The sequence below is a fragment of the Bos indicus genome, chromosome 2 (assembly GCF_029378745.1).
Source record: "Bos indicus isolate NIAB-ARS_2022 breed Sahiwal x Tharparkar chromosome 2, NIAB-ARS_B.indTharparkar_mat_pri_1.0, whole genome shotgun sequence".
NCBI classification, from domain to species: domain Eukaryota; kingdom Metazoa; phylum Chordata; class Mammalia; order Artiodactyla; family Bovidae; genus Bos; species Bos indicus.
Window position 1 is genome coordinate 6,515,276 of NC_091761.1, and position 22,682 is coordinate 6,537,957.

At 40.2% G+C, this 22,682-nt stretch overlaps 1 protein-coding gene across 5 annotated transcripts in view; it reads right to left on the reverse strand.

Annotated features, from left to right (window-relative positions):
• The window catches only part of ANKAR (ankyrin and armadillo repeat containing), a 54,620-nt gene that overhangs the window by 15,371 nt on the left and 16,567 nt on the right, over positions 1 to 22,682 (reverse strand). For all 5 annotated transcript variants that reach the window (XM_070802256.1, XM_070802259.1, XM_070802260.1 and 2 more), the window contains exons 9-16: positions 16,847 to 17,048; positions 14,132 to 14,340; positions 10,267 to 10,371; positions 8,823 to 9,064; positions 6,112 to 6,280; positions 2,258 to 2,499; positions 1,940 to 2,093; positions 1,694 to 1,855 (exon numbers count right to left, since the gene is read on the reverse strand). In XM_070802256.1, the coding sequence (XP_070658357.1) occupies positions 1,694 to 1,855; positions 1,940 to 2,093; positions 2,258 to 2,499; positions 6,112 to 6,280; positions 8,823 to 9,064; positions 10,267 to 10,371; positions 14,132 to 14,340; positions 16,847 to 17,048 (1,485 nt within the window). The remainder of the gene's footprint in view (positions 1 to 1,693; positions 1,856 to 1,939; positions 2,094 to 2,257; positions 2,500 to 6,111; positions 6,281 to 8,822; positions 9,065 to 10,266; positions 10,372 to 14,131; positions 14,341 to 16,846; positions 17,049 to 22,682) is intronic.

Below are 22,682 nucleotides of genomic sequence, written 5' to 3' on the forward strand. Positions count from 1 at the left end.
TTTATTTAAAAAAATAATTACGTGCAAGGTACTTCAGCTTATAGCTGCTACTGTTTTCCATTAAAAGTTTGTTTTTATAAAAATAACTTGAGTAATCACCTGGTTAAAATTTCTGGATTCCTTAAATACTCATACTAAAAAGATAATCTTACTTCTTCTAAGCATACTACTTTAATTTGCAGCTCTAATCTCAATTAAGAGACTCAAATCATCTTTCTAGTGGACATGAACGAACAATTTAAAATTTGTTCTTTTACCAATAAATGCCACACTACAAATACAGTGGGTTTACATACTTAAATATAAGTACAAGATCGGACCCCTTTAGGAACCTTAGAGAAGGCACCTACTTACTATTACCCGGTGCTTGAAGTTTGAAGCAACTAAGGGAATAGGGAATAGGAGCAGGGAATAGGAACAGCAGAGAACACTTTTGTTTGCTTACTCCTTGGAAGGAAAGTGATGACCAACCTAGATAGTATATTCAAAAGCAGAGACATTACTTTGCCAGCAAAGGTCCATCTAGTCAAGGCTATGGTTTTTCCTGTGGTCATGTATGGATGTGAGAGTTGGACTGTGAAGAAAGCTGAGCGCCGAAGAATTGATGCTTTTGAACTGTGGTGTTGGAGAAGACTCTTGAGAGTCCCTTGGACTGCAAGGAGATCCAACCAGTCCATTCTGAAGGAGATCAGCCCTGGGATTTCTTTGGAGGGAATGATGCTGAAGCTGAAACTCTAGTACTTTGGCCACCTCATGCGAAGAGTTGACTCATTGGAAAAGACTCTGATGCTGGGAGGGATTGAGGGCAGGAGGAGAAGGGGACAACAGAGGATGAGATGGCTGGATGACATCACTGACTCGATGGACGTGAGTCTGGGTGAACTCCGGGAGTTGGTGATGGACAGGGAGGCCTGGCGTGCTGCGATTCAAGGGGTCGAGAAGAGTCAGACGCGACTGAACTGAACTGAACTGAACTGAGGGAATAAGAGCAGCAGAGAACACTTTTCTTTCATTGTTTCCTACTCCCCTTTTCCACTGGCCACCAGGGGATGCACACAAGCAATAATTACATGAATATTCTTCATTCAACAGACAAGTATTGAGTGCCGGGTGCACCAGGCACTGAGGTAGGGAGTGTTGCATGCATATTATATGAAATACCTAAGATAAAATTGGCAAAATATTGTGCAAGAATTGTACATTGGAAACTATAAAACATTGCTGGGATATATTAAAGGCCTAATTAATGAAGAAGTATGTGTATTTATGGAAAGGTTGATTCCTTTGCAAAGAAAGGAACAGCAAGACCTGGTGGCCACTACATAAACAAAGAATGACTATGCAAAGAGAATGGAATAGAAAAATGTGCCGCAGCATTAGAAACACTTCTATATCTTCGAAAACATATAGTTCCTAAGATTCAAAATAAGAAATATTTTTCTCTTAAACTTAAAAATAAGAGATTGCTTTAAGTCAAAAGAGCCAAGGCTCATGGTCCTCATTTCTCATTCTAACCAGAATTCAAAGCAAGACTGATACACTATGCTTAATTACATCAGCTCTACTCATTAAGGTCTTTGAGAAATAAAAATATTATAACAGATTAGATATGGTTAAGGGCTGCAACAGTAGGGATAGAGAGGAAGAGTAGTACCTTACTAATATTTTTAGAACTGAGAATAAATTTACAAACCAATACAGATGGACCCCACTGCTTTGATGACGCTCAGCAGCGTGCCATCGGCTATTTTACTAATCCTTAGTAAGCGGACCAGTGGTGCGATCCCATTCCCTTCACATATTTGATTCTGGTGGATCTTGCTGTCCTTACTTAAAGCTATGACGGCTTCACCTCCTGACAAAGAAAAGCAAGAAACATGTCTAACCCTCCAAAGTCCTGTTCTGTATTGTGTAGATTTATGCACAGAACATAACTTACCAACATACTGCATTTTAGCTGATGGTGACAAAAGCATATTTATGATAAAGTTGTATCCAATCTGTTCTGCCATATACTTTTGTTGTTTCAGTGTTTGTCCTGCCAAGGCCCAAAGCGCTACAGCTCCTTGTTCCTTAACATCTATTTGAAATGCCTATAAAAAAAATATTCCATTCAGTCAATGAGGATTTACTGAATACCACAGGAATGTGCGTTTAATAAAACGTTTATTCTAGAATTGGCTTTAGTTTTCTTTTCACTTAATTTAAATTCAATATTGGATACTTTAAGAAAAATGAAAAGTAATAAAATTCCTACCTTGAGAAGTTTTAAAAGATATTTACTCAATGATTTTTCTAGAAACGCTCTCTGGATAGCAGGGTTATAACTTGCCAGTGCTTCCACAGCCATTGCACCCTTCACTTGGACACTAAGCTGCTTTCCTTTAAACAGAGCCACCAGAGGAGGAATGGCTCCTTCCAGAGCCATAGCATCCTGAACTTCTTTATTGTCACGAGCAACCTCAGCAATTGTAACAGAAGATACAGCTGTCAACACATCTTCAAATGAATTCAAGAACCAGTTAAATAAATCTTTTAAAAAGTAGGAATATAAGCATGCAGCATATCACTAGTTTTCCATATTTAAAAGTCAAGTTTATAGAGTCTAGAAAATTTAGAAAATAAAGAAAAAAAGAAATAAAACTCTTCAGACTTTACCACCCAAGCACAAACATTCCATGTCATATCATCCACTATTTTTGTAAATATATAATATAGATTATATAAATATAGATAATGTTGTGCTTAGTCACTCAGTTGTGTCCGACTCTTTTGTGACTTTATGGACTGCAGCCCACCAGGCTCCTCTGTCCATGGAGATTCTCCTGGCAAGAAGACTGGAGTGGGTTGCCATGCCCACCTCCAGGGGATCTTCCCAACCCAGGGATTGAACCCATGTCTCCTGCATTGCTGGTGGATTCTTTACCATCTTAGCCACCAGGGAAGCCATAGATAACTTTGGATAGTGTTGTACTTAACACAGTTGTACATAAACACAGTATCCTGCATTTTAATTTACCAGTAAAAAAAAATTTCTCCCATTCCTTATGAACATCAGTGTCTCCTAAATATTCCATTAATGCATGTCTCACATTTCCTTAAACATTTACATGTTTAAAAATAATGGGTTGTTTCTAACTCTTCACTGTTTTAAACAATGCTTAGGAAAAATCTTGGCACATTTCCTTCCTGTCTGTATATTTTTCCCCTTAGCATAGAGTCCTAGGAATTATTGGAATAACTGAATACATTCATGGTAGATTCATTTTCATTTTTCCCCCTTTTCTCTTTTTTAAATTGAAGTATAGTTGACATACAATATTATGTTCGTTTCAGATGTACAGGAAACTACCACCTCAAAAAGTAACTGTCTATTCCCATACAAAGTAATTTCAATATTATTGACCACATTCCTTGTGCTGTATATTACAGCCTCATGACTTATTTTATAACTGGAAATTTGTACCTCTTAATCCCTTTCACTTACTTTACACAACTCCCAAACCCCTTTGCCTGTGGCAATCACAGTTTTTTTCTCTGTATCTACAAGAGAAAAAGTACACTCTTTTCTCTGTATCTACTTTTTGTTTTGTTTGTTCATTTGTTTTCAGTTTTAGACTTCACATATAACTGAATACAGTATTTCTTTGTCTGACTTATGTCACTTAGCATAATACCCTCTAGTTCCATCCATATTGTTGCCAACGGCAAGCTTTCATTCTTTCTGTGGCTGTGACTATTCCACTGTGTAAATATACTACATCTTCTTTATTCATTCACCTGTCAATAGCCACTTAGGTTGCTTCAATATCTTCATTATTGTAACTAATGCTGCATGGAACATGAAAGTGAAAGCCGCTCAGTCCTGTTTGACTCTTTATGACCCCATGGACTCTACACTCCATGGAATTCTCCAGGCCAGAATACTGGAGTGGGTAGCCTTTCCCTTCTCCAGGGGATCTTCTCAACCCAGGGATCAAAACCAGGCCTCCCGCATTGCAGGCGGATTCTTTACCAGCTGAGCCACATGGAACATAAGGGTGCTTTGATCTCTATAAATTAGCCTTTAAGTTTTCCTTGTGCAAATACCTAAAAGTGGATTTGCTGGATCATTTGTTAGTTCTATTCCATGTTGGCTGTACCAATTTACATTCCCTCCAACAGTGCACCAGAATTCTTTTTTCTCCACACCCTTGCCAACGCTTGTTATTTGCTGTCTTTACAATGACAGCCCTTTGGACAGATGTGAAGTGACACCTCACTGTGGTTTTGATTCACGTTTCCCTGATGGTTAGTTATGTTGAACATCTTTTCATGTGTCTGTAGGAAACTGAAACTGTCTTAAAGGGTGCATGCAAAATCTCACATGCTCGGAGGCCCAGTGCAGAGAGGCAGCAGTGTGAAAGGTGCCTGGGTCAGACCTACTTGCTCATCTTGGAGAGCCTCCAGGGGAAGCAGGAGGCAGCTGGCACTCCACAGGGGAATGAGACACAGAGACAGCTAGTTCTGTGATCTCCCTCCACTGTGCTGATGCCGGCGGGCACATTTTGGAATCCTCCTTCTAGCCTATCAGTTGGAGAAGGCAATGGCACCCCACTCCAGTACTCTTGCCTGGAAAATCCCATGGATGGAGGAGCCTGGTAGGCTGCAGTCCATGGGGTCGCTAAGAGTCAGATACGACTGAGCGACTTCCCTTTCACTTTTCACTTTCATGCATTGGAGAAGGAAATGGCAACCCACTCCAGTGTTCTTGCCTGGAGAATCCCAGGGACGGGGGAGCCTGGTGGGCTGCCCTCTATGGGGTCGCACAGAGTCAGACACAACTGAAGTGACTTAGCAGCAGCAGCAGCCTATCAGTGCTAGGGGCCTGCCCCTCCCCTTCCACCAGCTTGCCTGTACCAGTTAATGACAGGCCTCACAACTAGCTACCCATCAGAACCTGCCCTGCCCGCCAGTTGCCCATAGCAACTACACAAGGCAAGGCCTCTCAGCCAAGGAGACCAGAGGCCAGCCATGCCTACCAGTGTGCCTACAGTAGCTGGCCCCACTACAACAGGAGGGGGCATACAGCCCACGTAAGGGCTGTATTGAGCATCTAGGTCTGATGGCCAGAGGGTAGCCTGAGGCTGGACTCCATAGGACATCTCCTACATGAGGCCACTTCTCCAACCTACCCAATACACAGAAATAGATTCAGAGAATTAGGCAGAATGGGGAGACAGGTGAATATATTCCAAATGACTTTATGAATTTGTAACAAAGGAAAAGAACTTTCAAATGATTTCACTACATGAAAGAAGTTCTTAGATGATAATTGCTTAATCTGAAGTACTAAAGTAAAAGAAAACCTTCTGCAACAAACCCCTTATCCATAACCTTGTCTTACATTATAGCCAACATAGTTATTCTGTATTCATTCTTAGAGAGCTAGAATAGAAAAAAAGATGATAAACTGAGCAGGAAGGAAAACATACAAGCTTTTCCCCAATTTTTTATTCCTCCTGCTTTCTCCCAATTTTTATTTCCCCATATGTGGGGGAAAACCACAGACTTGAAGTTCACACTGTTACGTGTATGCTCATTGGGATGAGAAAATTCTGACAGAGTCTAAGAGACCATTTGCAGTAGCTGCAGAAACTGCCTCATAGCTTCTGGTGTTCTTGGTATTTATATGCACTTCAGAGTCTGACAATTAGCCTAATTACCTCCTTATCTTGGATTTTGATATCCAATATCTCACAACAAATCTAAAGTCCTTATGTAACCTGAAAAATAGCTTCCAATGATCAAAATGTGTCTTATTCATCTAAGGAGACGTCTACTGGCATCCCTGGGCATATTAACTACATTATTTTTATTACTTGTGCCAATGTTTCCATTTTTTTAAATGTCTAGTTCAACATTTTTATACTTAATGGCTTTGAGAATCAATTCCTTTTATAAATCCAGTGGTTTAAATTTAAGTGTTTCAGAAGTTAAGTTATATTACACATGTCTAGATCCATCCTAAGTTAAATCCAGGACATCTACTCATCAATGACAAGTTCAAACCTTTATTTGCTTCACTTAATATTTCTGGTCACTTTAAAATATATAGAAATAGAGACTTACCTGAGTCAGAACTCAGAAATGAAATAAGGTATGGGATGCCTTTATGGTCTCTCACTGCTCTTTGGTTATTTTTGTTTCCCATACATAAGACCCGCACACAGTTCATCACATTTACTAGCACGCTTTCTATGTCTAAGTTTAAGAGATTTATCAGAGCTGGGATTCCATTCTAAAAATAAAATAGTATTTAATTATAATCAAATTTATTTAGGAGGTCTGCCATCTTTATTTAGAAACACAAGTCTATAATCTTTCTTGATATAAATATCTGCTTATTTAGGACAGAACAATTGCCCATAAACAAATGTGTGTACTGCTATGGTACATGAAGTGACAGTTGTCACAACTTTGAGCATGTCTTGAGCTTTAATTTTAAGGTGAGTATTCTATAAATATATTTTCTCTCATTTTTGGCCGTGCCATGCAGCATGTAGGATCTTTGTTCCCCAACCAGGGGTCAAACCTGCATTGGAAGTACAGAGTCCTAACCACTGGACAGCCAGGGGAGTTCCTATAAATATATTTTCAAATAGCTTCCTTTATACCAAAATAATTTGAGGCTGCAAGTTCACTGTAACATTTAAGTGTCTAAAAGTGAAACAACTGAGTAATATCAATTGAATACAATGCCCATTTGGAAATATCTGTCATTGTATACCTTGCACTGGTAATTGGCAGTTATATTTATATAACACAAAATATTCTTTTTAAATGTAAATATAGTTTACTAATTTTAAGTGGAGTAAAGATGGCACTTCTCCCTACTAGCAGTAATAATGAAAGAATATTAAACAAGACAAGAAACAGAGGTGTAACATTATCTTCAATAAAGCTAGGAGACATCTGTAATGCTAAATGATAATAAATGTTTATGAGTAACCAACAGAGTGCCGAAGAATTGATGCTTTTGAACTGTGGTGTTGGAGAAGACTCTTGAGAGTCCCTTGGACTGCAAGGAGATCCAACCAGTCCATTCTGAAGGAGATCAGCCCTGGGATTTCTTTGGAGGGAATGATGCTGAAGCTGAAACTCCAGTACTTTGGCCACCTCATGTGAAGAGTTGACTCATCGGAAAAGACTCTGATGCTGAGAGGGATTGGGGGCAGGAGGAGAAGGGAACGACAGAAGATGAGATGGCTGGATGGCATCACTGACTCGATGGACATGAGTCTGAGTGAACTCCGGGAGTTGGTGATGGACAGGGAGACCTGGCGTGCTTCGATTCATGGGGTCGCAAAGAGTCGGACATGACTGAGCGACTGAACTGAACTGAACTGAACTGAACCAACAGAGATGAGAGAGATTTCCCATGGCCACTGGCTACAGGAAATACTGGCAGAACACAGTTTTCTAAAGTAAATGGCTCTACTTTAAGGGACAAGGAAAATGCACACACACACAATTCCCTGTCTGGAACAATAGGAATGGGCGTGGAGGATGGCAACAGGATCTTCCCTGGACCAGTTAGTCATAAAGTGTTGAGAGTTAAGGAAGGCAAGGATGAATAAAGAATTATACTGATAAGATATTTAGAAGAAGTAGACTTATTGGTGAGATAAAAAGAAAGAGACAGATTTTTACACTGTGGAGGAAATAGAAACGACATGATGGGTACTGTATCGCTGTCAGCTAAGGGAAAGCAAAGCTGAAAGGTCCCATGCATACAACCCTGCAGCCTATGTCATATTCTTGTAGCCTAGAACATGGACCTGAGCTCTTTCCCACATGCATTTCCTGCAAATAGCTAGATTAGAAAGAACGTATCTCATTCAAGCTGCTGCTGCTGCTGCTGCTAAGTCACTTCAGTCGTGTCCGACCGACTCCGTGCGACCCCATAGATGGCAGCCCACCAGGCTCCCCTGTCCCTGGGATTCTCCAGGCAAGAACACTGGAGTGGGTTTCCACCTCCTTCTCCAATGCATGAAAGTGAAAAGTGAAAGTGAAGTCGCTCAGTCGTGTCCAACTCCTAGCGACCCCATGGACTGCAGCCTACCAGGTTCCTCCATCCATGGGATTTTCCAGGCAAGAGTACTGGAGTGGGGTGCCATTGCCTTCTCCGCATTCAAGCTGAGTACTGATCAAAAAGGACCTAGAACGGGATCTGTTCAAACATATTATAAAAGAAAAAATAGAAAGAACTTATGACAGATAAAGAATGCTCATCAGAAAAAATATATCACAAAGTATACGAAAAACTTTAACTGAAAATGATTTTGATACTATCAGTGAAAAAATTATATTAGGCAATCACCTTTATAAAACAAGGGTGCACAGAAGAGACAGCAGGGCTCAGGGAAGATTTTTTGAGACAAGGGGCAGTGAAATGAGTTGGAAAAGCCCAGGAAAGATGTGAAGAGATATAAAAGATAAACAGTAGTCCACACAAAAATAAATAAGGCCAAAAACATAGCAAGAGACAAGGAGGGTAGGACTGGGTTGGGGGAAATGAAATAAAATCAAACAGCGGGACTTCAGGACAGGGTTGACACACAGCCCTCACTGGGCCTGTTCTGGGCACAGAGCTCTTGTTCTCGCTCTTGTTCACTTTGGTACTCATGGTATTGTGGCTGGTTTGCTCTTTGCATCCTCACTGAGATTGGAATTCTCCCCTGGGAGTTTATGAGGGCCACTGCAGAATGAAAAGGGCATCTTTCTAGCTTCCATATGAGAGAGTCACTCAGTCAAAATGATGTTCTATGAAAAGAGCTTACGTGTTTGGCAACAACATCCTTGTTTTCAAGTTGAGCGATGTCATATAGAATGACAGCGCAGCGAGAGTGTAGTTCAGGTTCCTCAGAAACCAGTAGGTTAATCAAAGCTGGAATGGCTCCCGCCTCTACTAAAGCATGCACTATACTTGGGTGGGTTGAGATATTACTCAATAACCCAACTGTTTTGCACTGTAATTTTATTTTGGAGCCTTTTAATAGATTGATTAATGCAGGAATGGTGCCTACAATGAAAAGATCAAGAAAGAGCATGGTTTGTAACTATTTGTAGCCAATTTATCATGATAGACTTAATATTTATGGGCATTGCCATATAAACAATTAGCAAATAATTTGATGAAATATTTATAAAATTATCATTTGAAACCACACCAATGCATGTTTCTGTCTTATCTATAGTATGGGCAGTTCTCATTGTCTACACATTGGATTTTCACACAGCACACAATCATACATTTCATATTGGCAACACTAAGCCACCTTTGAAACACTGAATTTTGGCTTAAGATAATTGAAAAATAAATTATTTGCACTACCATATGGTAGAGTTCACTTTGGTTATCGCATCAACTTTGCGTGGCAGTGGTATATGCAATTATTTGAGTACTTTATTATATTTTACCCATATTTTATATAAGTAGCCGTGAAAAATGAAAACACCTGGTTCAAAGATAGAAGTCAGTGGGCACGGTGAACATAGAAAATATGGCTTCAGTTGGATGCTTGTTACTTAGGTTCAGTGTGAAGGAAAAACACTATTCAAAAACTTTTTGTACTTGTTTTTAGGAACATGTTAGGGGACTGCCTATAACCTTTTCATTCATTCATTTATTCAATCAATCAATATTTCTGAAGCATCTCATTTGGGCCCAATATTCACATTAGAGTAATGGCTACCATAATGGATAGTGTAGATAGAATATTTCCATCATTTCAGAAAGTTATAATTGGTAGTGCTGTTCTCAAAACAATCCTATGAGGTAGCAACTATTTTACTAATGAGGAAATTAAGCATACAGAAAAGTAAGCAATCAGTCTAAGTTCTAAATTCAGAGCTAGTTACAGACCCAGGCCTGATCCTGTAACTGCTATTTTTATAAATAAAGTGTACAAATAGAGAAAAGGGATAATTTTTAAGTGAAAGTAAACATACGGGTAGTATGGTAAATTAATTTAATATCACTTTTAAGCTTGCAAAGTTTTAGAGAAATGAGCTTTATATAGTTTTTAGTCCTGTGCCACTTTCACTTGAAATATAAAATTCAAGGTTTACAGGTAAAGGGAATTATCTTAGAAAAAAAGAAAAATAGAAACTTAAGATCAACTGAAAAGTTTTCTTCACAATTAAAAATACGTTTTAAAGTTAGTGGGCATATCTCTGCATAAAATAGCATGAGTAAAAGATAGCTGATAGATTTTACATCACCTGCATCCAAAATACATTTCCAGTATTCATCATGTGCTAAGCAGATAACTTCTAAGGACATGACGGCCATCATCCTTCGCTTATAGCTTTCGCACTGCAACATTTCTGATAAGTATTCAACAGAAAAATACACGTTGTAATTTCACAAGAGGTAAGAGAACGGTTGACTCTGTTTCTGTATAGGCCAACTGAAGCCATGAGTTGAGATCACCAACATCACCATCAACTGCATTCTTTAAATTTCCCTCTGTGCACGTGAGGTGCTTAGACAGACTGAACACCCATGATCTTCAAAGTTTATAATCTATAGAATTAGCATAAAATATCCTAAAATTCTTTATCTTTGGCCTGAATGACTTAGATTGGGCAGTCACAGGGTTCAAAAATCATCTGGAAAATACTATAGCTCTTATGCCTGAAATCACTTGAATAAAATTTGAGTATAGGTTTTCAAGCATAGCAAAGTAAACTACATTACTGTCAATAAAAATCCGTTGCTTTTGTTCAGTTGCTAAGTTGTGTCTTACTCTTTGCGACTGTACCACGCCGGGCTCCTCTGTCCACAATCTCCCTGAGTTTGCTCAAATTCATGTCCATTGAATCAGTGAAGCTATCTAACCATCTCATCCTCTGCCACCCCCTTCTCCATTTGCCTTCAGTCTTTCCCAGCATTAAATCATATATGAAGCTTTATACATTGCCTGAGTATGAAGAAGATACTTTTAAAAACCTTGAATGAACTTATACTCCAGATGGGAAATAATACAAATATACAGGACTCTAAACAATTTATCTGGTGCAAACAAAGCCTCATAGAAATATCTTCATTCATCTCTTTTTACCCAGCCCCCATAATAACAAATCTAGTCCCAGCTTCTACCTAGGTAGCTGACTCCATGGTATTCTCTTTTAAAATTCAGGTTCCAATCCAAGAGCTAATCCTGGAAAGTTTTAACTCCTGTCCATCAAGTCAGTGATGCCATCCAACCATCTCATCCTCTGTCATCCCCTTCTCTTCCTGCCTTCAATCTTTCCCATCATCAGGGTCTTTTTTCAGTGAGTCAGTTCTTCAAATCACGTGGCCAAAGTACTGGAGCTTCAGCTTCAGCATCGGTCCTTCCAATGAATATTCAGGACTGATTTCCTTTAGGATCGACTGGTTTGATCTCCTTGCTGTTCAAGGGACTCTCGGGAGTCTTCTCCAATATCCCAGTTCAAAAGCATCAATTCTTCGTCACTCAGCTTTCTTTATGGTCCAACTCTCACACCCATACATGAGTACTAAAAAAAACATAGCTTTGACTAGACGGATCTTTGGTGGCAAAGCAATGTCTCTGCTTTTTAATATACTGTCTAGGTTTGTCATAGCTTCTTCCAAGGAGCAAGTGTCTTTTCATTTCATGGCTGCAGTCACCATCTGCAGTGATTTTGGAGCCCAAGAAAATAGTCTGTCACTGTTTCCATTGTTTCCATCTATATGCCATGATGGAACCAGATGCCATGATCTTCATTTTTTGAATGTTGAGCTTTAAGCCAGCTTTTTCACTCTCCTCTTGCACTTTCACCAAGAGGTTCTCTAGTTCCTCTTCACTTTCTGCCATAAGGGTGGTGTCATCTGCATTTCTGAGGTTATTGATATTTCTCCTGGCAATCTTGATTCCAGCCTGTGCCTCATCCAGCCCAGCATTTCGCATGATGTACTCTGCATAGAAGTTAAATAAGCAAGGTGACAATATACAGCCTTGATGTACTCCTTTGCCGATTTGGAACCAGTCCATTGTTTCCTGTCTGGTTCTAACTGTTGCTTCTTGACCTGCATACAGATTTCTCAGGAGGCAGGTAAGGTGGTCTGGTATTCCCATCTCTTTAAGGATCTTCCACAGTTTTTTGTGATCCACACAGTCAAAGGCTTTAGCATAGTCAATGAAGCAGAAGCAGATGTTTTTCTGGAATTTTCTTGCTTTTCTATGATACAACTTACCACTGTATTTCAAATGTGTTAGCCTTTATCAAAAGTAACAAGATACTCTTCTTAGTTTCTCCCATATATATATATATATACACATACTATCTATATATGGGTATATTTATACTATTTATATATAAATATACATAATATCTATATACATATCTATGGATAGTATATATATGCATATCTATATATCTGGTATAGATATACAGATATATATTTGAAGGTAAGTGAAAGTCATTTAGTCATGTCCGACTCTTTGCAACCCCATGGACTCTACTGCCCATGGAATTCTCCAGGCCAGAATACTGGAGTGGGTAGCCGTTCCCTTCTCCAGGGGATCTTCTGAACCCAGGGATTGAACCCAGGTCTCCCACATTGCAGGCAGATTCTTTACCAGCTGAGCCACCAGGGAAGCCCAGATATAGATTTAGATAGATATATATTATATATACATATCTATACATATCTATAGATATATTGGAGAAGGAAATGGCAACCCACTCCAGTGTTCTTGCTTGGAGAATCCCAGGGATGGGGGAGCCTGGTGGGCTGCCATCTATGGGGTCGCACAGAGTCAGACACGACTGAAGCGACTTAGCAGCAGCAGCAGCATAGATATATACATCTATCTATAGATATGCATCATATATACAATGTCACAGCAAACATTATCCTCAATGGTGAAAAATTGAAAGCATTTCCTCTAAAGTCAGAAATAAGACAAGGGTGCCCACTCTCACCACTACTATTCAACATAGTTTTAGAAGTCTTAGCCTCAGCAACGAGAGAAGGAAAGATATACAGTGATATATATGCACACAAATAAACATTGAAAACCCTATCCAGTATCTCTTGGGCTGATATAGTATATATATACATTTATTTCTCTGTCTATATCTATAGATAGTATATATATAAACATATATCTATGTATCACCTAGAGGTGATAATTTCCTTATTTTATTTCATCTGCTTAGTTTTCTCTGTACCTGTTGGTCATTCCTCCCACATTTTCCTGCTGGTCTGGGTACACTCTTTCCATTCTGGGACTTCCCTTGGCTATCATCTTTGAAATTTGCTTTGCTTTTCTCTTGGTTCAGATTCCCAGTTTCCAGTTAGTCAGAGAGAATTCCCTCTTTAGATCTGTAGGTCTTTCCAGGTTAGCCTTTGCAGAAAGCTCTCCAGCCAGCCTAGTGGGGATTTGTAGTCCAAATCTGAGATGTTCTCAGCTTTCCCACAGTTGGCTTGGAATGGGTTTCTCTGGTCTGCTAAGTCCTGGGATTTGCCTGTCTGCTTTCAACATTTTATTGCTTCTTCTGGTTTTCTCTTCAGTGCTTGCTTGCTGCTATTTAATTGCCATGTAATTTTAGTTGGGACTTAGGAGGGAGTAAAATTAGATGTGTACATTCAGTTGGCCAGTAATTCTTACCTTTATAATATTTCTGGCTAGATCAAATAAAAATTGAGTGGGGGGAATGCAAATAGAATTTTTTCATACAACATTATCAAAATATGAGGAAAGATGTTGCTGAAACTGTTTCTAAAATTAGGAGGTGAGGAATAAATCTTGTATTTTCCACTCAAACTTTAATTTCCTATTTCTTCTTCTTCTTCTTTTTTTTTTGATGAAACAGAGGATGGTTTCTTTTGGAGAAAGTTGAAAAAGTAAAAACAAATATAATTGTATAAATTATCATCTGGGTTATCTTATTTTAATTCAGAAATAAAACTAATTTTTCACATACAAAAATAGTTCAGTATTTTTGTATTTTTGGTTTTAACTCAAAATATGATGCATGCTTTATTTGTTCTATTTCAGAGTGCATATCAATAATTAAATTGAATAATGATAAGAACATTTATTTATAAAGAGAGTATGTGTTCCATACTCACCAACCAATGTTTTCCAAACTGGGAGTTCAGGAATATTTAACTCTATTATATGCTTGAGCACCTCTGTGTGAAAGGTTAGCACTGATAAATGAATGATGTTATTTCCTTTAATATCTGTTTTTCTCCAGTTAGCACCAAGAGAAAGCAGGTATTGAATAGAGTCCAGGGCTCCCGATGTGGCAGCAAGAAGCAGTGGGGTACACTGATTCCTAAAAACAGAGGAAAACCTGGTAACAACTGAGCACACGTATAGTGTCGAAATCCCTTTTTGGAAAGCTATCCAAACCGCTGTTGGAGGAACTCTGGTGGCTACATCACCTTCTCTTCCTTCCACAGTGTTCTTCTGTAGATACCACAGGTAAATACATTTGCCTCCCTGGCCTTAGTTGTCCCCACCCTCCCTCCCAACTTAGTTATCATGCCTTGTAATCTGTTCAGAAGTTGACATAATCTGTACAGAGGTCTTAGAATATGCCATCTCACTGATTCGTCACAACAAGTCAATGAATGAAGGTGAAGGAGCAAGGCAAGTATGATCAGCCCATTTTACAAATGATGAAACTGAGGCTCAGACAGTGTGTCAACCCGTCTCTTTAGAACTCACGTCCACTTCTCAAATGCCAGCGTCCTCAGTGTGGCAGAAACCAATACTTTTTGTCAAAAACTCAGGATCTGCTTTTTAGACAGTGAAGGTCTTTTGGCTGGGCACAAGACCGGCCAGCCCAATGCCACGTTTCCTCGCTTCCCATGTGGACAGGTATGGCCACACGACTGAGTTTGGCCCGTGTGGTGTTAGTAGAAGTTACCTGGCGATTTCTTAAAGAGAAATGGAGTGTGCCATTACTTGTCCTCTCTCTTTCTCTCAAGGCTAGAATGCAGGCACAATAATGAAAGCAGAAGTGGTCATTCTGTACCAGAATAGGGGAACCACACACGAAGACGCCACAACAGGACCTCTGGTTTCTCATACTGCCAGCCCATTACACCAGCATTCGACCGCCAGCCTAGACTTCACGAAAAAGAACTACATTTATCCTTATTTAAAATACAGATACTTGGGGCCCTCTTTGTCAAGGCAACCTCGACTATAACTTTACTAACAGATCTATTGAATAACAGTGTGAGCTTAAGCAAACTGCATTACTTTATTGTCCATAAAAGAATGAGAGTACCAACAATCAGCTTATTAGCACAGCCTTCATGCATAGTCTCCTTTCCTTTTTTCACCATATTACATGGCCTCAAATATTAATTTTCTAGTCCTTACAACCATGCCTTCTGAACCCCTTTTTCTTGCTGCCTGTCCTTAAACTCACTAATATCCAGCTGGCCCAGGCCTCTCCTCTATCCTCTTTTTCCTGGGCCCAGGGAAAACTTGTCCTTTATGAGTAAACATCTCTTCGTTTTCTCCCTTTTCTATTTGAACAAGAATGTTTTCTTCCTGTTCCTTTCTTTCTCCTACTCAGTGGTAGGAATAAAGGTTACTTCTATAATACTTCTAACACCATTGCTCTGATTTCCCTCGCTTGAAAAATAGGTTATCAGATTATATTACCCTTTCCAGGTCCGCACTGCCACTGCCCTCCTGCCAGTGGGTCCCTTCCACCATCCTAGCTCATGCATTGGCTGCCTCACCAACATGCCTCCTTTCTGTTATCAGTGACTTCAACACCCATGCTAACCACCATCTGTGTCCTGATCGCGCAGGTCCCCGTCATACCCTCCTGATCTGTCTCCATATCACACATGGTCACACTTCTCATGAGCTCCACATAGATCTCAACCTTGGTAACTGTCCTCTCTATAAATCCTTGGCTTGTTCCTTATGTTCACAGATAGCTTCTTACTTCAACTTCTCATTTTCAATTGTTTGACGTTTTTAGTGCTTCCAGTCTTTTACCCCACTTGCGCTGAAAGACACACTGTCAAAGCACGACAGAACTAAGAACTGCACTCAGACCTCCACTTCTCTTGGCTCTTTCCAGAGTCTATTTGCCAGAGATCCTGGTTTCCAGAAAGCTTTCTCCACACGCATCTCTGCCCCAACCTAGGGAGGATTTGTTTCTACAATGAATAATAATGGACAAGTTGTTTGAAGATTCAGAGATATCTGAAACTCTGCCTAGATCAAAACAATAGCCTGGTAGCTAGATTACTGGCCAAGAAAGTACCCTCAGGAGAAGTTTGCCTTCACCCTAAAGGTCGTGAGCTAGCTAAGTTGTAAAACAGAACATTGCATGGGATGTTGCCCTGTTGCAAAGTTTTTCCCTCTTTGTATTGTCTTCCTGTCTTGGATACCACTAGATATTTCTCCTCTTGTCCATGGTCTGTCCACCTTGGCCTGGAGCGGCCTCCTGGTTGTATAAGGCTCAATTTAGAACAACTTCCTCCTTCCCTTGTTTTGTGTTTCTTCTAAGACACTAAGTAGTTAACTTGATAAACTAATCTGTAGAACCACCCTTTGGGAAAAGGTTAGGAAAAAGTTCCTAGGACTTACTCCTTATTCTTCCAGAAAACTTGTATAGGTTAACAGAAGTTCGATCTTTATAAATTCTAAAGATAAGTGGCAGAAGAAGAGAGTGACCAGAAAAGGCAGCAGAGTAAGCCCAACATAGCCTTTGAAATCAGTCATAACAACCGTTCCTTTTAGGGTCAGTGCTTGGGGCAAGACATGAAAGCAGAAATTTGTATTTTTACAAATGATTAGTAACTTACTCAGCTGTTGCCTCAGCTTCTAGTAAACTAGGATCCTTCCTGCAGAGAACAATTATGATGCAGATATTGTCATAGAAAGCAGCAAAGTGAATTGGCATCCAGCCTCTTTTTTCAGAAAGTGTATAATCAGCTTTGAAACAGAGTAGACAGATGGTTGTTTCTAAGGAGCAAGCCTGAGCTGCCAGGTGTAGAGGTGTTGGACCTAGAATGGATAGACAATTACTTCAGTGCTCAAAGATCTAACATTCCTAAAAAACGTGCCTTTTTATTAATCATGCCCAACCACCGAGCTTAGTTGTGTGTGATATAAAAGCTCTAAGAAGATCACTAAAAGGATTTAGGCAACTCTATATTTCTTTAACTTGGGATACCTGACCATTAAAAATAAATACTTCTTTATAAGTTATGAAGAATAAATATAACACTCAAAATATTAAATATTTGAAAATTTAAGTCAATATATAAAATAGTCTTATCAGTGTTATAAACTATTTCTTGTTTAAATAATTTTCCATTTTATTCAAATGCTTTGTAGTAAGATAAAGTTCTTTAAAATTAAAAATATATATATGCTCATAAAAGATCTCTATGTCACTAAATCCTGGTGGGTATTTTTCAATTCTTATCGTCTCAACAGTAAGTTGAACACTTCAGTTTTAAAATGGTTTCTTCCCCTGGCTTTTGAGGTATGAGACCCTCTTATTTTTCTCCAATTTATCTGGCTACTTATTGTGCAGTCTCTTTTGGGACCTTTTCATTATCCTGATGTCAAAATGAGCCTTAAGACTTTTATCTCCTCAATGGCTTCATTTACAACCTATAAATTGATGACTCCTAGGATTATGCCTCTAGATCTGATTTATTCTCCAAGTTCCAGATCCGTTATCTCGCTAGGCATCTCCACACCCCCTTCAAACTTATCATATTCAAAACTGACCTCCCATCTTTTCCTCCAAACTTGATCCTCTTTCATTGCTCCCTAATTCATGAAGGATGTTGTCATCCAGCCAGTTCTATAAACCAGAAACCTGGAAGAGTCCTCTTATTTCAGCTTCATAACCAGTTCTCATTACTAAGTCTGGGGATTCCCAAGAGGCTCAGCGTCTGCCTGCCAATGCAGGAGATGCGGGTTCAATCCCTGGGTTGGGAAGATCTGCTAAAATAAGAAATGGCAACCCACTCCAGTATTCTTGCTGGGATAATCTCATGGACAGAGGAGCCTGGTGGGCTACAGTCCAGGATGTTGTAAAGACCTAGACATGACTGAGTGACTGAGCACACACGCACATCACCAAGTCTAAGTATCTCTAGAACCTCAACTGATATCCCCACTTTGCTCTTGCCCTTCCAAATTCACTTTTCAAAATGTAAATCTGATCTTTTTTACCTCTTGTTTAAAACTCTTTAGTGGCTTCCTGAGGCCACTTGATAATGATGCACAAAAAAGGGATGCACTAGCTCCAACTTAACCTGAACCATCTCCCCTCCAAGAAGAAAAAGAAAGGAAGAAAGAGGGAAGAAAGAGAGAGAGGTAAGTTAGATGGAAAGAAATGCAACACACACACCTTGCTCTCTTCATTCTTGTAGCTTCTCAAACATACAGTGACTGACCACACATTCCAGGCTCCCAGGAAAGTACTGGTCTACGCCTGTTGCCCAGCATAATAATTAATAGTGCCCATTCATTTTCAAACTCCTTGATTTGGATGATGAATTATTGATCACTCTGGGCTATTTCTGCTGTCTGAAAGCTTCCTTCTCCCAAACAATACCTCTATGATTGGGGTCTACCTAAATCTTATTTATTCCTCAGCCAAAATGGTATTTCCTCAGTGAAGCACTGTTTTTCTCCCAACTCAGAAAATTTCAATGGCTTCCTGCCTGTCTTAGCAGTCTAAGTTCTATATCATCAGTTCAGTTCAGTTCAGTTCAGTCACTCAGTTGTGTCCGACTCTTTGCGACCCTATGAATCACAGCACGCCAGGACTCCCTGTCCATCACCAACTCCCGGAGCTCACCCAAACTCATGTCCATCGATTTGGTGATGCCATCCAGCCATCTCATCCTCTGTTGTCCCCTCTTCCTCCTGCCCTCAATCCCTCCCAGCATCAGAGTCTTTTCCAATGAGTCAACTCTTTGCATGACGTAGCCAAAGTACTGGAGTTTCAGCTTTACCATCAGTCCTTCCAAAGAAATCCCAGGGCTGATCTCCTTCAGAATGGACTGGTTGGATCTCCTTGCAGTCCAAGGGACTCTCAAGAGTCTTCTCCAACACCACAGTTCAAAAGCATCAATTCTTCAGCACTCAGCTTTCTTCACAGTCCAACTCTCACATCCATACATGACCACAGGAAAAACCATAGCCTTGACTAGATGGACCTTTGTTGGCAAAGTAATGTCTCTGCTTTTGAATATGCTACCTACGTTGGTCATAACTTTCCTTCAAGGAGTAAGCGTCTTTTAATTTCATGGCTGCAGTCACCATCTGCAGTGATTCTAGAGCCCCCCCGCCACACTCCCCCGCCAAAAATAAAGTCTGACACTGTTTCCACTGTTTCCCCATCTATTTCCCGTGAAGTGATGGGGCCAGATGCCATGATCTTCGTTTCCTGAATGTTGAGCTTTAAGCCAACTTTTTCACCCTCCTCTTTCACTTTCATCAAGAAACTTTTTAGTTCTTCTTCACTTTATGCTATAAGGGTGGTGTCATCTGCATATCTGAGGTTATTGATATTTCTCCCAGCAATCTTGATTCCAGCTTGTGCTTCTTCCAGCCCAGTGTTTCTCATGATGTACTCTGCATAGAAGTTAAACAAGCAGGGTGACAATATACAGACTGACATACTCCTTTTCCTATTTGGAACCAGTCTGTTGTTCCATGTCCAGTTCTAACCGTTGCTTCCTGACATGCATATAGGTTTCTCAAGAGGCAGGTCAGGTGGTCTGGTATTCCCATCTCTTTCAGAATTTTCCACAGTTTATTGTGATCCACACAGTCAAAGGCTTTGGCATAGTCAATAAAGCAGAAATAGATGTTTTTCTGGAACTCTCTTGCTTTTTTGATGATCCAGCAGATGTTGGCAATTTGATCTCTGGTTCCTCTGCCTTTTCTAAAACCAGCTTGAACATCTGGAAGTTCATGGTTCATGTATTGCTGAAGCCTGGCTTGGAGAATTTTGAGCATTACTTTACTAGCGTGTGAGATGAGTGCAATTGTGTGGTAGTTTGAGCATTCTTTGGCATTGCCTTTCTTTGGGATTGGAATGAAAACTGACCTTTTTCAGTCCTGTAGCCACTGCTGAGTTTTCCAAATTTGCTGGCATATTGAGTGCAGCCCTTTCACAGCATCATCTTCCAGGATTTGAAATAGCTCAACTGGAATTTCATCACCTCCACTAGCTTTATTCGTAGTGATGCTTTCTAAGGCCCACTTGATTTCACTTTCCAGGATGTCTGGCTCTAGGTGAGTTATCACACCATCATGATTATCTGGGTCATGAAGATCTTTTTTGTAGTTTTTCTGTGGATTCTTGCCACCTCTTCTTAATGTCTTCTGCTTCTGTTAGGTCCATACCATTTCTGTCCTTTATCGAGCCCATCTTTGCATGAAATGTTCCCTTGGTATCTCTAATTTTCTTGAAGAGATCTCTAGTCTTTCCCATTCTGTTGTTTTCCTCTATTTCTTTGCATTGATCACTGAGAATGGCTTTCTTATCTTTCCTTGCTATTCTTTGCTTATAATGCTTATAAGCATTCAGATGCTTATATCTTTCCTTTTCTCTTTTGCTTTTCGCTTCTCTTCTTTTCACAGCTATTTGTAAGGCCTTCTCAGACAGCCATTTGGCTTTTTTGCATTTCTTTTCCATGGGGATGGTCTTGATCCCAATCTCCTGTACAATGTCACGAACTTCTATCCATAGTTCATCAGGCACTCTATCAGATCTAGTCCCTTAAATCTATTTCTCATTTCCACTGTATAATCATAAGGAATTTGATTAGGTCATCCCTGAATGGTCTAGTGGTTTTGCCTACTTTCTTCAATTTGAGTCTGAATTCGGCAATAAGGAGTTCATGATCTGAGCCACAGTCAGCTTCCAGTCTTGTTTTTGCTGACTGTATCATAGCCTTTAATAATATATAACATCTGAGCCAAATCTAATTATTTAAAATTATTGCTTAGTCTTCTAGTTTCTGGTCTAGCATGTAGCTTAAAATTCCCCAATCCATCCTAATAGCAAAGAAAAACTTGAACAAGCTGAAAAATGAACAGCTCTTCTCAGATCCATTAGAGAAGTGAGGTCACAGGGCAGAAATGCTGCTCCTAAAACTAGAGAGGTAGACAGGAAGATTACAGAGAACCACAGCTTACTGGAGCAGAAACCCAAAAGCAGAAACCTCCACAGGGTCTTCTCCTTCTCCTCTCTATCCTCTTCCAAAAAATACGTCAGCACAACCTAGGGGCAGGAATAATATTCTTACATCCCCCTCTTACTCCTTTTAAAGTATGTTTAATAGGAATTTAGGATCTTGGCTCACACCCAGGCCCTCTGAATCAGTCTTCATTTAACAAGATACATGTGATTCCTACACACTTGAAGGTTTTACCCCATAATAGTGGGATAAAGTGCCCTCCCCTTGACATAAGCAATGTCTGATGGTGTTTTTGGTCGTCACGTCTGGAGTGCAGGTCACTAGTGGCATTTAGTGGGTAGAGGCCAGGGATGCTATTAGACATCTTACAGTGCGCAGGCAGCCCTCACATCACAGAACTGGCAAGCCCACCACGTCAGGAGTACTGAGGCTGAGAAACACTGACCTAGTCTCCTCGAATCAGGGACATTCTGAAGGGATTTATATAGTCCGAAGAAATTCTCGGGTAAAGAAAGAACTCTGGTCTAAAGAACAGATGCTTTCTTGGGACCTTTCTCTCTCTCTCTCTTTCCTGAACGTCTACAGTACATTACTCTATACGAATAATGTCAGTGATTGTGAAATACTTCCCTGCCTTCATCCATCATGTGTTCACTCAATAGCCATTCCTGACCACCTACCATGCTGGGCTTTCTTCTAGGATACCAATGCAAAGTAAACCAAATTCTTGCCCTTTATAGACCTTATATTCAATTCAGGGAGTCAGAGTAAACAAATAAATATTATACAAGGTAGCCATAAGTAATATTTAGAAAAGAAAAAGAAAAAAATAGAGCATGAATGCAAGAAGTATACCATTGCTCAGCCGTGTCCTATTCTTTGTGGCCCCATGGGCTGTAACCCACCAGGCTCCTCTGCCCATGGGATTCTCCAAGCAAGAATACTGGAGTCAGTAGCCATTGCCTTCTCCAGGAAATCTGACCCAGGGATCAAACCCAGGTCTTCTGCATTGCAGGCAGATTCTTTACCATCTGAGCCACCAGGGAAGCCTTACTGGGCTGTAAATTCCTACAGTGTAGATGGGCCAGTAGATAAGCTTCCTTTGTCCCCCCAGGCCACTCACCTCCCTCTACCACCCTTCTTGCTCTCTTCAGACTCTGCAGGCCTCTGCAGATTTTGCAGCCCCTGCCCTGTGTCTTCTTGTCTGTAACTTCCTGTGGGAGCCCTGGCAGGAGACTGGAGGAGGAAAAGGTGAGGTCAGGATATCTAACCCCCTGGTCACCTCTGGTTAGCTGTTCTTCCATGAATGGCAAGAGGCTGGTTTGCATAACTATTGCCCTTCCACTAGGCTTCCCTGGGGGCTCAGATGAGAAGAAATCTGCCTGCAATGCAGGAGACCCAGGCATGATCCCTGGGTTGGGAAGATCCCCCAGAGAAGGAAATGGCAACCCACTCAAGTATTCTT